Source organism: Colias eurytheme, chromosome 18 (assembly GCF_061535395.1).
Source record: "Colias eurytheme isolate Ceu_HAF_F1 chromosome 18, ilColEury1 Martin Lab GWU primary, whole genome shotgun sequence".
NCBI lineage: Eukaryota > Metazoa > Arthropoda > Insecta > Lepidoptera > Pieridae > Colias > Colias eurytheme.
The window spans coordinates 9761248-9773395 of record NC_142997.1 but is presented as its reverse complement, the minus strand read 5'-3'; the positions used below and the strand labels follow the sequence as shown (position 1 = coordinate 9773395).

The 12148-nt window shown below is 35.7% G+C and overlaps 3 protein-coding genes across 4 annotated transcripts in view; 2 read left to right on the top strand and 1 right to left on the bottom strand.

Annotated features, from left to right (window-relative positions):
* Positions 1-9293, top strand: part of Klp98A (kinesin-like protein 98A) — a 40831-nt gene extending 31538 nt beyond the window's left edge. The window contains exons 22-27 of the mRNA XM_090112132.1: positions 766-965; positions 1312-1528; positions 1795-1834; positions 1925-2094; positions 2502-2690; positions 4251-9293. Of these exons, the coding sequence (XP_089968258.1) occupies positions 766-965; positions 1312-1528; positions 1795-1834; positions 1925-2094; positions 2502-2690; positions 4251-4286 (852 nt within the window). The 3' untranslated portion in view covers positions 4287-9293. The remainder of the gene's footprint in view (positions 1-765; positions 966-1311; positions 1529-1794; positions 1835-1924; positions 2095-2501; positions 2691-4250) is intronic.
* Positions 9294-9556: 263 nt separating this feature from the next.
* Positions 9557-10727, bottom strand: LOC149900884 (EEF1A lysine methyltransferase 1). Of its 2 annotated transcripts, XM_090112308.1 has the most exons (4): positions 10601-10727; positions 10278-10486; positions 10052-10202; positions 9557-9983 (listed from the first exon to the last, which is right to left on the bottom strand). In XM_090112308.1, exons 2-4 carry the CDS (start codon positions 10428-10430, stop codon positions 9640-9642), a joined length of 648 nt encoding a protein of 215 aa, XP_089968434.1. In that variant the 5' UTR covers positions 10431-10486; positions 10601-10727; the 3' UTR covers positions 9557-9639. The 2 variants fall into 2 exon arrangements, with proteins under 2 accessions (XP_089968434.1, XP_089968432.1); XM_090112306.1 differs by having other exon boundaries at positions 10278-10721.
* Naa80 (N-alpha-acetyltransferase 80) lies at positions 10513-12113 on the top strand. Its single transcript, XM_090112309.1, has 2 exons — positions 10513-10624; positions 11390-12113. The coding sequence occupies exon 2, from the start codon at positions 11397-11399 to the stop codon at positions 11973-11975; it is 579 nt and encodes a 192-aa protein (XP_089968435.1). The 5' UTR covers positions 10513-10624; positions 11390-11396; the 3' UTR covers positions 11976-12113.
* Positions 12114-12148: the final 35 nt, after the last annotated feature.

The window sequence follows — 12148 nt, the reverse complement described above, 5'->3', positions numbered from 1 at the left end:
AGCACGACCAATCAAAATAACTATTATTATTTGGTCCTTCGAGTCAGTAACATTTGAGCACGACCAAACAAAATAACTATTATTATTTGGTCCTTTGAGTCAGTAACATTTAAGCAGGACCAAACAAAATAACTATTATTATTTGGTCCTTCGAGTCAGTAACATTTGAGCACGGCCAAACAAAATAACTATTATTATTTGGTCCTTCGAGTCGGTAACATTTGAGCACTACCAAACAAAATAACTATTATTATTTGGTCCTTCGAGTCAGTAAAATTTGAGCACGACCAACCAATAACTATTATTATTTGGTCCTTCGAGTCAGTAACATATGAGCACGACCAAACAAAATAGCTATTATTTGGTCTTTCGAGTCAGTAACATTTGAGCACGACCAAACAAAATACCTATTATTATTTGGTCCTTCGAGTCAGTAACATTTGAGCACGACCAAACAAAATAACTATTATTATTTGGTCCTTCGAGTCAGTAACATTTAAGCACGACCAAACAAAATAACTATTATTATTTGCTCCTTCGAGTTAATAACATTTGAGCACGATCAAACAAAACTATTATTATTTGGTCCTTGGGGCAGTAACATTTGAGCACGACCAAACAAAATAACTATTATTATTTGCTCCTTTGAGTTAGTAACATTTGAGCACTACCAAACAAAATAACTATTATTATTTGGTCCTTCGAGTTAGTAACATTTGAGAGTTCTCAACTGTTATAACTAAACAATTTTTTTTTTCATTTTAGGTTCTCCAAGAGCTGCAAAAGAAGTACGTCCGCCTCGAGATGGCGCTGCAGTACTCGTTCTTCGACAACCAGCAGAGCAGGCGCACGATCATGGTGACGCCCATACAGGAGACGCCGTCGCTGACTCTCAGCGAGAGCGACATGCACGTCAGCACTGAGACGGCTGGCGACGGGCTCGCGCAGGACTCGCTGCGACACAGGTGATGTGATTTATTAATAAAAAGCGGGTAGAAATATGTGTCAAGAATCGCATCATTAAAAAATTTGATTCCTTATTTTAATAATTATGGCTCCGCTCCTGTTGGTCTTAGCATAATGATATATTATAGCCTATAGCCTTCCTTGATAAATGGGCTATCGAACACCGAAAGAATTTTTCAAATCGAACCAGTAGTTCCTGAGATTAGCGCGTTCAAACAAACTCTTCAGCTTTATAATATGTATTAGTATAGATTAAACGTGGTATAGAGACTTGAGACAATCGTGTGTAAAAAGTTATAAAAAAATTTCCAAGCGAATAATTAAATATATATAAAACATCTCCAGGCTAAAAGACAACGACGGCGTAGAAGCATCAGACAACGTGTCCACGTCGAACGATGAGCTCGGATCCGAACCGTCATGGCCAGACCCGCTACGGGCGCTCGCTTCGCCCGACGCGAGTGATCTTGACCACGACCACGACCATGACCTTGACAACGACCGTGATCACGACCGTGAAGATTACCGCAGGCGGGACCGCCCCGCGCCGTTGGTTATACCGGTAAGTGGTTGGGGGTAGTTGTGAATGTGACAATTTGAAGGGCAGACAGATAAAATATTGTGTACTTAAACTTGATTTTTTGAAGAAGAAGAAACATCTATATGTACTTGAATGATTTTTATATTATTTGCTTCCGATAACTTTCATTCTCTCATACCCAGATAAAATTTGCAAATAAGAGTCGCCACTTTTGAATGCGACCAAATTCATGCAGCTGCATTTAAAATAATGTTAATAGTGTGAATTAATGATTTTTATGCTTTCAGGATTACACGTTGGAGGGTCTTCACCATCCCATCGATTTCTGTGAGTATTAATAATAACACAAATATCCACTGCAGATGATAAAAATAATAATGATGTTTGTGGTGATGATGACGATGTTTTCATCCACAGCGGAGGTGATATCAGTCCCTGGTTGGGTAACACGTGGCGCAGGCGCGGGCACGCACCACGAGTACGAGGTGCGCGTTAGGCTCGGGCCACACTGCGCGTGGCAGCTGCTGCGCCGCTACCGCCGGTTCCGCGACCTGTACCTGGCGGCGCGCAAGGCGTATGGTGCGCAGGTGAGCGGTGTTGGTGATGGTGGTGATGATGAACAGTCTATCATAGATTGATGATGAGAAAATTAAAAATTAAATAAAAAAGCGTGTATGGAGCGTGAGAGCCGAGTACACGTGGCAAGATTCAAATTTTTACACATAAGGAAGAAACTTCTTCCCACGACACAGGGAATCCTAGTGTGGGAGCAAGGGTTCTTATATTGTATATATCATATTATTTTGGATAATAAAATTATTGAATTATTGAATTATTATTGAATTAAAGATACCAAAATTTTCGCCGCTGACGTGACGGTGTTGCCATAACGCGATCTTGAAATTTTACTCTCAACGCGTCAAAAGAAGTTTCACTTCGAAAATATACTAAGACTTCTATATTTATGACTTAAATGGCCGTTATCCCGCCCCAGGTGGCAGCGATCCCGTTCCCGCCCCGCGCGCTCTGGTCGTCCGAGAGCCTGGCGCGCAGCAGACGGCCGCAGCTGGAGAGCTTCCTGCGGCGGCTGCTGGCGACCTGCGCGCTGGACCGCCGCTGCCCGCTGCACCGCGAGCCGCTCACGCGCGACAGGCTGCAGGCCTTCTCGCCGTTCTTCCGCAAGGTCAGCTAGGGGGAAAGGGATAAAATAAAAAAAAAATAAAAATAGTTTACTTCCTTTCTAAATTTTACACAATTTGGAGTAGTAGGGCCCTCCTAGTAAGTTTAAGATAAAACCTGTGTCAGGAAGACCCGCTCCTCCTTAACTTAAAATAGGTTATCTACATGAAAAAAAATGATAATGACAAAAGCATATCCTTGGGGAAATCTTGCTTAGATGCCCACGACCCCTGGGGAAATCTTGCATAGATGCCCACGACCCCTGGGGAAATCTTGCATAGATGCCCACGACCCCTGGGGAAGTCTTGCATAGATGCCTACGACCCCTGGGGAAATCTTGCCTAGGTGCCCACGACCCCCCGGGGAAATCTTGCATAGATGCCCACAACCCCTGGGGAAGTCTTGCATAGATGCCCACGACCCCCGGGGAAATATTGCATAGATGCCTACGATCCCTGGGGAAATCTTGCCTAGATGCCCACGACCCTCGGGGAAATCTAGCATAGATGCCCGCGACCCATGGGGAAGTCTTGCATAGATGCCCACGACCCCTGGGGAAATAGTGCATAGATGCCTACGACCCCTGGGGAAATCTTGCCTAGGTGCCCACGACCCCCGGGGAAATCTTGCATAGATGCCCACAACCCCTGGGGGAATCTTGCATAGATGCCCACGACCCTCGGGGAAATCTTGCATAGATGCCCGCGACCCATGGGGAAGTCTTGCATAGATGCCCACGACCCCTGGGGAAATAGTGCATAGATGCTTACGACCCCTGGGGAAATCTTGCCTAGATGCCCACGACCCCCGGGGAAATCTTGCATAGATGCCCACAACCCCTGGGGGAATCTTGCATAGATGACCACGACCCCTGGGGAAATATTGCATAGATGCCTACGACCCCTGGGGAAATCTTGCATAGATGCCCACGACCCCTGGGGAAATCTTGCATAGATTCCCACGACCCCTGGGGAAGGAGCCGTGGGTTATGTCGGATTCTTACCAACTATGAGCCGCTTTAATGATAGGGCCGGGACTGAATATATTGTTTCGAATTCTTCCGCGACCACTCCTGGTCATATAAGGGTAAAAATTAAAAAAAAAATTGGTTGCCTGTAAAGTCGGTTTACTGACGATAGTTGAACGTGACAACGATTGTGCTTCATTGTCGCTCGTTCCGCGCTCTCGCTTGCACTTCAAGCCTATGGAACGCCTCAGAGTGAGGTAACGCCGCATGAGTCATGTTTTTTCGTGCGTGCAGCCGGCTCTATCGAATTATTAGACGTTGTCACGTCAAAAAAAACGAGAATAAGCAATAGTTGGCATGGTTAAAAATTGATGCTTTTTTGTATGGAATTCCAAGACACTAGAGACTAGGACTAGCGATCGATTTGAACTTGAGCAATTTTTTTAAAGCATGATTTCCCGGAGTGGGGAAACAAATGTAGCGTAAATCATTTTTTACAGTGCAATTTTTATTAGTGTTTAAAGTATTTACACGCTAATGCGTTATGCATTGGTTATGATTATGAAACATGCTTACAATTTATATTGTCTGTTGTAGGGCGTGTTCGAGAGCGGCAAGTGCGGCACAGGATGATGGCGCGCCGAGCTCGTGACGGGCGCACTGTGCGCTGACCTGCGCCGCCTCGCGCACGTGCTGCTGGCCGCACTGCTGCTGCTGGCGCGGTGTGCGGCACTGGTGCTGCTGTACCTGTATGTGCGGGCGAGGGACCGGCGGTGAGGGGCGGTGTGCGGGGCAGGGGACAAGTGTTCAGGGGACAGTGCAAAGTGTATTAAAGGGACAATATATGTGTTAAGGGGACAGTGCAAAGTGTATAAAGGGACGATACAAGTGTTAATCCCTCAGTCCCCGGATCACAGACACAATAGAAAATCTATTGTGTCGCGGCCCGATCGGGCCGCTCGGTGGTCAATGGGTTAAGGGGATGATACAAGTGTTAAGGGGACGGTACTAGTGTGTTAGAGGACAATTCAGTGATGTTAAAGTGTTAAGGGGAAGTTACAAAAGTGACAATTCAGTTGTGTTAAGGGGAAGATCAACAGCGTTAAAGGGATGATTCAGTGACCATGTTAATATGGAGTATTGTTATGGAGACCAATCGTAAGTGTTAACGAGAAGTGTTTGATGAGACCAGTCAGATGATAATTTCACAATGTTAGGGTATGATATGTTAAAGAAAGTATTAGCAGTGTTATGGAGACATGTTGTCTTCAGGAAGATTGTGCAATTTTAAGAAGAGATTTTAGTGATGAAATATTGTGTTATAGTTAAGGGGAACACTTTTAAGTGGATTTAATTGATAAGAAATAGCAAGTTTATTTATTATATGAGACTATTTCTTAATGATATTCACATTGTATGTTAGGGTGCAACAGATAAAACATTATATAAAAATACTTTATTGAATATAGTTTTATGTATAAAATGATGTTTCCTAACAAAGATACAACAGAGACATATTATGTCTTATAAAACCAAAATATTAAATTTAAATCATAAAGATTTGCAAGTTGAAAGACAATAAAATCCAAGAAATGTATACGAATCCCTGAAGACCCCTTAAAGTCTATGTTCCCTAAGTGCCCCTATATGTCCCTAAGTGCCCCTTTAAGTCTGCTAAGTGCCCCTTTAAGTCCGCTTAGTGCCCCTATGTGCCCCTAAAATAAGTCCCCGGCCCGCAGGCGGCAGTGACGATTATCGGGTGCCTTTATTGTTGTAACTTCGTCGCATTATTGACGCTCTTTATGTAAAACTGTTGTGGGTTATGAAAACAAAACATTATTTCCCATTATCCAAATTTTTTTTTGGTTATTTTTTACAAAAAATATCTTAAAATTTAATCATTTTTGTTGATGAATTTTATATGTGGTTATCTATTGGCAGTCTATTAACTAATGTTTGTACATTTTGATCTATATAAAGAAATCTATCGTAATTTACAATTTGATATCCATTTCAGTATGTACCTATAATTTAATTGATTACCAATTTTTTTGTGAAGTAAGAAAAAGTACTTAATAAAAACTCAAACAAATCTAATCAATCAATTAACACCCACGAAACAGTAAAGTAAAAAGCGTACAATAATGTGGATGAACTTTGGATGTCCTTAACTTGAATTGACTTGAGCATTCCCTGTTTTTACTATTCCATTTTAGCGAAATATACTTTTAAGAACGCGGAAAAACAGTTTATTCATTCATTAAATAATAATTAACTATATCTTCTAAAATCTAAATTAATAGATCTGATTGGATATTATAATTTAATAAATTTTGTTTGTTGTGTTTCAATTAAAAATGGGCTTGTACCTTAAAAAAGATTTTATTGTGCAAGCAGGACTTGTAAAAATATCTTTAGCATATTCAAACAAAAACTTTGTTTATGTTTAGAATGAATAATAATGAATGAATAAGCTGTTTTTAAATAAATGCAGCCAATATCGAATCTGCTATCGCGTTTTAAGCTAATTTATTTATTTATATTTCTTAGAAATACTTTTGTGTTCTGTATATTTGTGGAATTGTTAAGTCTTCCTTTAGTCTTTTTTTATCAATTTGGGACAATCCATTGGAATGTGTAGTGCGAAGCACTCGTGTTAAATCTCTCTGAACTAATAGAGAGATAGGTTTTAGGAATCTAGACTGCTAAATAAAAAAAAATTGAAGCATGTTGTTATGAAAATCTGGTATGCTTTTACATACATACACTGTTTTCGTAACATTGAACATAATACTGTTACGAAAACATATGTATATTCACTTTAAGTAATATCAAAAAACCCAAATATGAGATAATAATATGAGATTTCCAAAATTCACGCAACATAATTCCCACTAGGGTCTAGATTTCTAAAGCCTAATTGTTATAAATTGTAAAGCACCCAAGAATAAAGTCTATTTTTGCACGTGACGAGCTCTGAAATTATAAATCCGTAGTTAGGTATTAAAATTGTAGTTTTCCTTGAGGTAGATGCAACTTTGGACTCGATTTTGATCTTAGTTTTCAATAAGTTAAGGGTGATTTTTCAATGATCAGCTATTCGTAACGCCATCTCATATCATTATCGATATAAGAAAAAGATGGATTTGATATTATGCACTTATATAAAACATGTACTTGCACTTATATAATCTCTATTCGTTTTTTTTTCACGTATCTCATTAATTTCCTACTTACTACGTCTTTTCTTAGTTCTACTTCAACTTAGGAATTTCTATCAATATCTCTTCGCTTTTTTCATATTTTTTTTTGTCCTTAATTAATTATTTATCTGCATAAAACATGCCAAGTTGCATCTACCTAAATTATTGTAGTATTTAAAATAAAAAAGAACCAGAAAATACAACCTAGAAGAATAAATGTGACTAACAAAATGTGTAAAAAATGTAACACTACATGTCTCTGTTCTCAAAATTATTTTTTTGTTGGGTTGTTTTATAAAGATTGATTAATATTTAGTCAAGTAACTGTTTAAGTGCCTAGCCTAAGATAAAAAGCCTATCACGTCGAAAACCAATTTACCGAATGGTAAACATTTTTTGCTTGCATTTCAACACGACACGATTCAAGCGCCTAATTCTCTAAAAAAAAAATTAAATACAGCATAAATAAATAAACTAATCGCTATTTTTATTTAGAACTAGGTACAAATAAAAAAAAATACTGACAGTCATAAAAAAATTGAGTGCGGTAAAGAAGATTTAAAAAGAAAACAGTAACAAGGTGTGACGATATTTTGTCGTGTCGTGTGTTGAAAAAGATTTAAAGCATTTGCCTAAAAAAGCTTATGTGAAAGCTTCGTACCCCAAATGAATAGTTAAGCTATTAGTGTCATGGTTGTGATTTACTTTAGTACTAACACTGGCACTATTAAATATATTTTAGTCAACCAATAGTTCAATATGACAATACCATAAGAAATAGATGGCTCTATCTTCATAGATATATATTTCAAACCATATAGTATTACAGGTTTAAGTCGAATATTTATTCTAACTAAGGCACAACTATTGTGGAAATAAATCTATCTATATTCTATACATATACATATATTATAAAAACTTAATAACAAAGTACTTTTATACTCGGACTGGTTTTAGCTACTCTAATATGATGAATCAACTTCTATTTTAAAATATTGACTGTCCTAAATAAGTACTTAAACTTCTTTGATAAGTATTTAAAATTTTAACTTGTTTCGATGCTATTCAAATATTCGGCAATTATCAATAATGTTGCCATATAACGATACCGCATAGGTACAAAAGCAGCGTACCTGTTATATTTGTTTTTTTTAACGAGATTTTTTTTATTTATATTTACGATAGATCAATTTAGCGTTGCCTTTAATAAAAATATAAAATTAAAAGATATATATAAGCTGTGGAACAAAAAATATGCATGAAATATCAAATGGCTTAATTTCTATGGCCTTGTAGTTAGGTAAATAAATAACCGAATTTAATAAAAGTTAAGAATATAAACGTTATTAGATATCGTCTTATCCCAAGTAGTCGTGATATATGCAATATATGTTTGAACTTTGAATTGATGAAAACAGTTAGGTATATTCGGTTATACTTATTATAGTCTCATGAGGTCTCGTGTGATCAATATGATATATTTATTGATTTCAAACAAATGGTTGATTTGTAAATATATATGAATATTATTATCTCATTAATTTTTAATAATATTTAGTACAAAATGCACTAAGCACATACCTATTATATTTTATCAATTGATTTTTAACTTACCAAGAGTGCAACTTTTGCTTTCATATGCGTGAAATGGTTACGCAAATGGATACATAATAATAAAACTATAGATTTATAATTCTAACCACCAGATTCTCAAAATGCTCCATTTGAGATGGTTTCTAATATTATTTTAAAAACAGTTAGTTTTGATGGTTAGTATTATAACTTTAAAGTCTTGCTTTCGAAACATAGGTATTCATCACCAAAACGCAATATAGTTTTAAGGAAAATTCATAATATCTACCATTCTTTTATTTATTAATTATTATTACAATTAATTTTTAATTGTAGACTATGTTAAGGTAATCGACAATTTAAATGAACTGAATGATATGTATTTTTTATTTATTTATAAGTAAGCAAATTTATAATACGCATCTAGTTAATTTTCTTTATTATTTTATTTTCTTTTGTCGAATATTTTAACATAATTTTTTTATTTTGTTTTATTTAGCATAATATTTTAATTACAATTTTCTACATTAAGATTATTGCTGGTTAATACAGAATATGTATCCTCATAGTGAAATAAAAACCATTTAACTATTTTCGTATTTAAAAAATGTATTTTAAGATTTCATGTTTCATCTCAAATAAATTAAATGATATCTGAATGTTTGAGAAATTTATGAGTAGTTGTAGAAAATATCATATTATCTATTAACAAGTCTATTTGTGTATTTAAATAAAAACTTTGCCTTCACGATTGTACTAGAGGAGAATATTTATGAAGTAACTATTTATTCAAGATAATGGTGCTGGTAGATGTGTTAACCGGCTGAAATAGTTTTGTTAAGAACAATAAATGGAATGTTTTACATGTTTGCTTTTTATTTCAATCCTTATCCTATTTTATCAAATATTTTTAATAGACATAAAAATGGATATGATTAAGGCCTTATAGACCTATTTATTGCCTTTGAGTCTTAAGGTCTGAATTTTTTCTGAAGGTCTGAAAATTCATGCCAATATGTCTTTAAATTTAATACAACAAATGAAAGGCACCTGCCACACACCAGAATTTACACAATATGCTTTTACTTTAGGAAGGAAGAAAATTAAAACTGCATTTGTATAAAAATAATAACTGGTTTATTACAAAGAAAAAGTATCAGCCTAATTAAATTAGGCAGACATAGCTTAAAATACATTTACACATAAATACATTATCTTAAAACATCATCCAAATTGAAATTGGCATAACATGAAAATTCATTTGCTAAATTGTTCCTATGTTCAGGCCGGAACTGACAAAGCTTCAGATTTAACAACTTCTCTACATGCTCCTGCATAATAGCTCCTGTGCAGACTACAATTTTGTCCTTGGCTAATAATTTTATAGTTTCTGAAGTCTTGGTTATACATTCTTCAGATAAAAATGGGGGGTCAGCTACTACAAGATCAAAGGAGTGCTCCAAGCCTGGTGGTAGCTTGTCAGGTGTGTTGTAATCGTAAAATATGTAGTCTGGTGCATGCACTTCAAATCTTCTGTCGTATTCCAATAAGGATACTGAAAAAAAAATAATATTATTTCTAAACTTATTGTACAAGGCATAATATTTGGTAAATTTTACATACTCGTGATTGTGTCTCCGATATGTCGTTTTGCTGGAACAAATAGAGTAGGGCAAGATATAAGGGCTACTTTTCCGCCTTCTGGAACCGATTTCTCAATAACTTTGACAAGAGCTTGAATAGTTGCTTCATTGTACCAAAATTGACTCAATTGCTGTAATTAAATAATATTTTAAGTAAACATTACTTTCAATACCAACTAAATTAATCTACAAAAGGTTCAGTTTACCCAATTCTCTTCAAAGATAATATTTTCATTCAACTTTTTATCAGCTTCCAATTTGTTTAAAATTTCTTGTCGTTTGTCTTGTTCCGCGTAGAACTCTTGTAAAGCAGCGAACGTTTCCGCTGATAGAGTTGGAATGTCATCGTCTTCTTCCATAATCGTTACAATATCAGTGAAAATAAATTTTTAAACTTCTCACTTTACCTTGACAGCTATAATTAGGTTAGGTTAGTTTGAAAATTTACAAGCATGGAACGTACGTGTAGTATCTTCGTCCGAAAAGAAAATACAAATGAACTATGCTAAATATATTTAGCGACTCTTACAGAGATTAGAAAGAAGTGTTTAAGGTACGTTAATTTTAAGAATTAAATTTAAAGTATGATAGTATATTTATTGAAATACAAACAAAATAATAGTAAACAAGTTCAGATTTTTTATCACAATTTTGACAATTACGTATGACAGGTGACAATGACGTAACATAACATTAAATACAGATCTAAAATATATTTTGATTTTTGATTACATTTCTAAACTGGTATTGGACCACAATGTTTATAATCACATTTATAATATACTAGCGGTCCGCCCCGGCTTCGCCCGTGGTACATATTTATGTTTTCTCTACATAAGAACCATCCTGGTACTTCAAGGAACATAATAAAAAAAGAATTATCAAAATCGGTCCACCCGTTCTCGAGTTATGCGCTTACCAACACATTTTGCGATTCATTTTTATATTAAAGACTAGATTTCCGCCCGCGGCTTCGCCCGCGTTTTCAAAGGAAAACCCGCATAGTTCCCGTTCCCGTGGGATTTCCGGGATAAAACCTATCCTATGTGTTAATCCAAGTTACCCTCTATATGTGTGCTAATTTCATTGTAATCGGTTCAGTAGTTTTTACGTGAAAGAGTAACAAACATCCATACATCCATACATTTATACATCCATAAATCCTTACAAACTTTCGCCTTTTTAAGATGTATTGGACATAATATTATATTATGTTTAAAAATCACTTTAAAACAGACTTTTTGAAATATGACTACTGCATAAAGTCGTTCTGTTATATCCAATATATAAAAATATGCTAAAATCTTTCTCATTTCAGGACAAAAATGGATTACGAAAATTTGAAAGTATTAACCCTTCATAAACACCCAGAATTTTTAGAGGCATGCTGTGAGATGATAAATGAAGAATGGCCAAGAAGCAGAACTGCTAGAATGATGTCTTTAACTGCATCTTGCGATAAACTGCCGACTAGTTTAATATTAATTGATAATCAATTACACTTGTTAGGTCACGCTAAGTTGACTCGTTTGCCGAGTATTCCTCACAGTTGTTTTATAGAGACTGTAGTAATAAAAAAAGATATGCGAGGCAAGAAACTTGGTTCCTTTTTAATGAGGCAAGTTGAGCTCTATTGTAAAAAGGTACTGAACTTGAAAATGCTGCATTTATCTACCAAAGGTCAAGAAGATTTTTACGCTAAATTAGGGTATACATTATGTGCTCCAGTTTCGATTTACGGAACTGTCGTACACACAGCGGTGGAATCGGGAAAAAGTGCTGAAAAACTAACATCGACTAAAAGCGATACAACAGCGCCCCCACCGCCACCTATGCCTAAACCTCACAATGTATCTGAAACTACTATCAAGTCCAGTAAAACGTTTATGTTCAAGTATTTATAGGTTATGTCGACTTTAATTTTGTATTATGTTAGCTGTTTATTTATTACCTACCTATATTTTGTAAGGCTAGACTTGATTTGTTTTATGTTTTTACCCACCATGATTATCCGTAAAGCAAAATACGCTTGTATAAGTGATGTTCAATTTTGTAATAACTTTACTGATAGATCATA

What these genes read in the sequence shown, in the direction of transcription:
- LOC149900884 (XM_090112308.1), bottom strand. Translation starts at nt 10,430, where the DNA reads ATGGAAGAAGACGATGACATTCCAACTCTATCAGCGGAAACGTTCGCT. An exon ending in TTATCTTTGAAGAGAATTGG is followed by an intron (nt 10,203 to 10,277) that starts GTAAACTGAACC and finishes ATTTAATTACAG; the next exon opens with CAATTGAGTCAATTTTGGTA. An exon ending in TATCGGAGACACAATCACGA is followed by an intron (nt 9,984 to 10,051) that starts GTATGTAAAATT and finishes TTTTTTTTTCAG; the next exon opens with TATCCTTATTGGAATACGAC.
- Naa80 (XM_090112309.1), top strand. Translation starts at nt 11,397, where the DNA reads ATGGATTACGAAAATTTGAAAGTATTAACCCTTCATAAACACCCAGAA.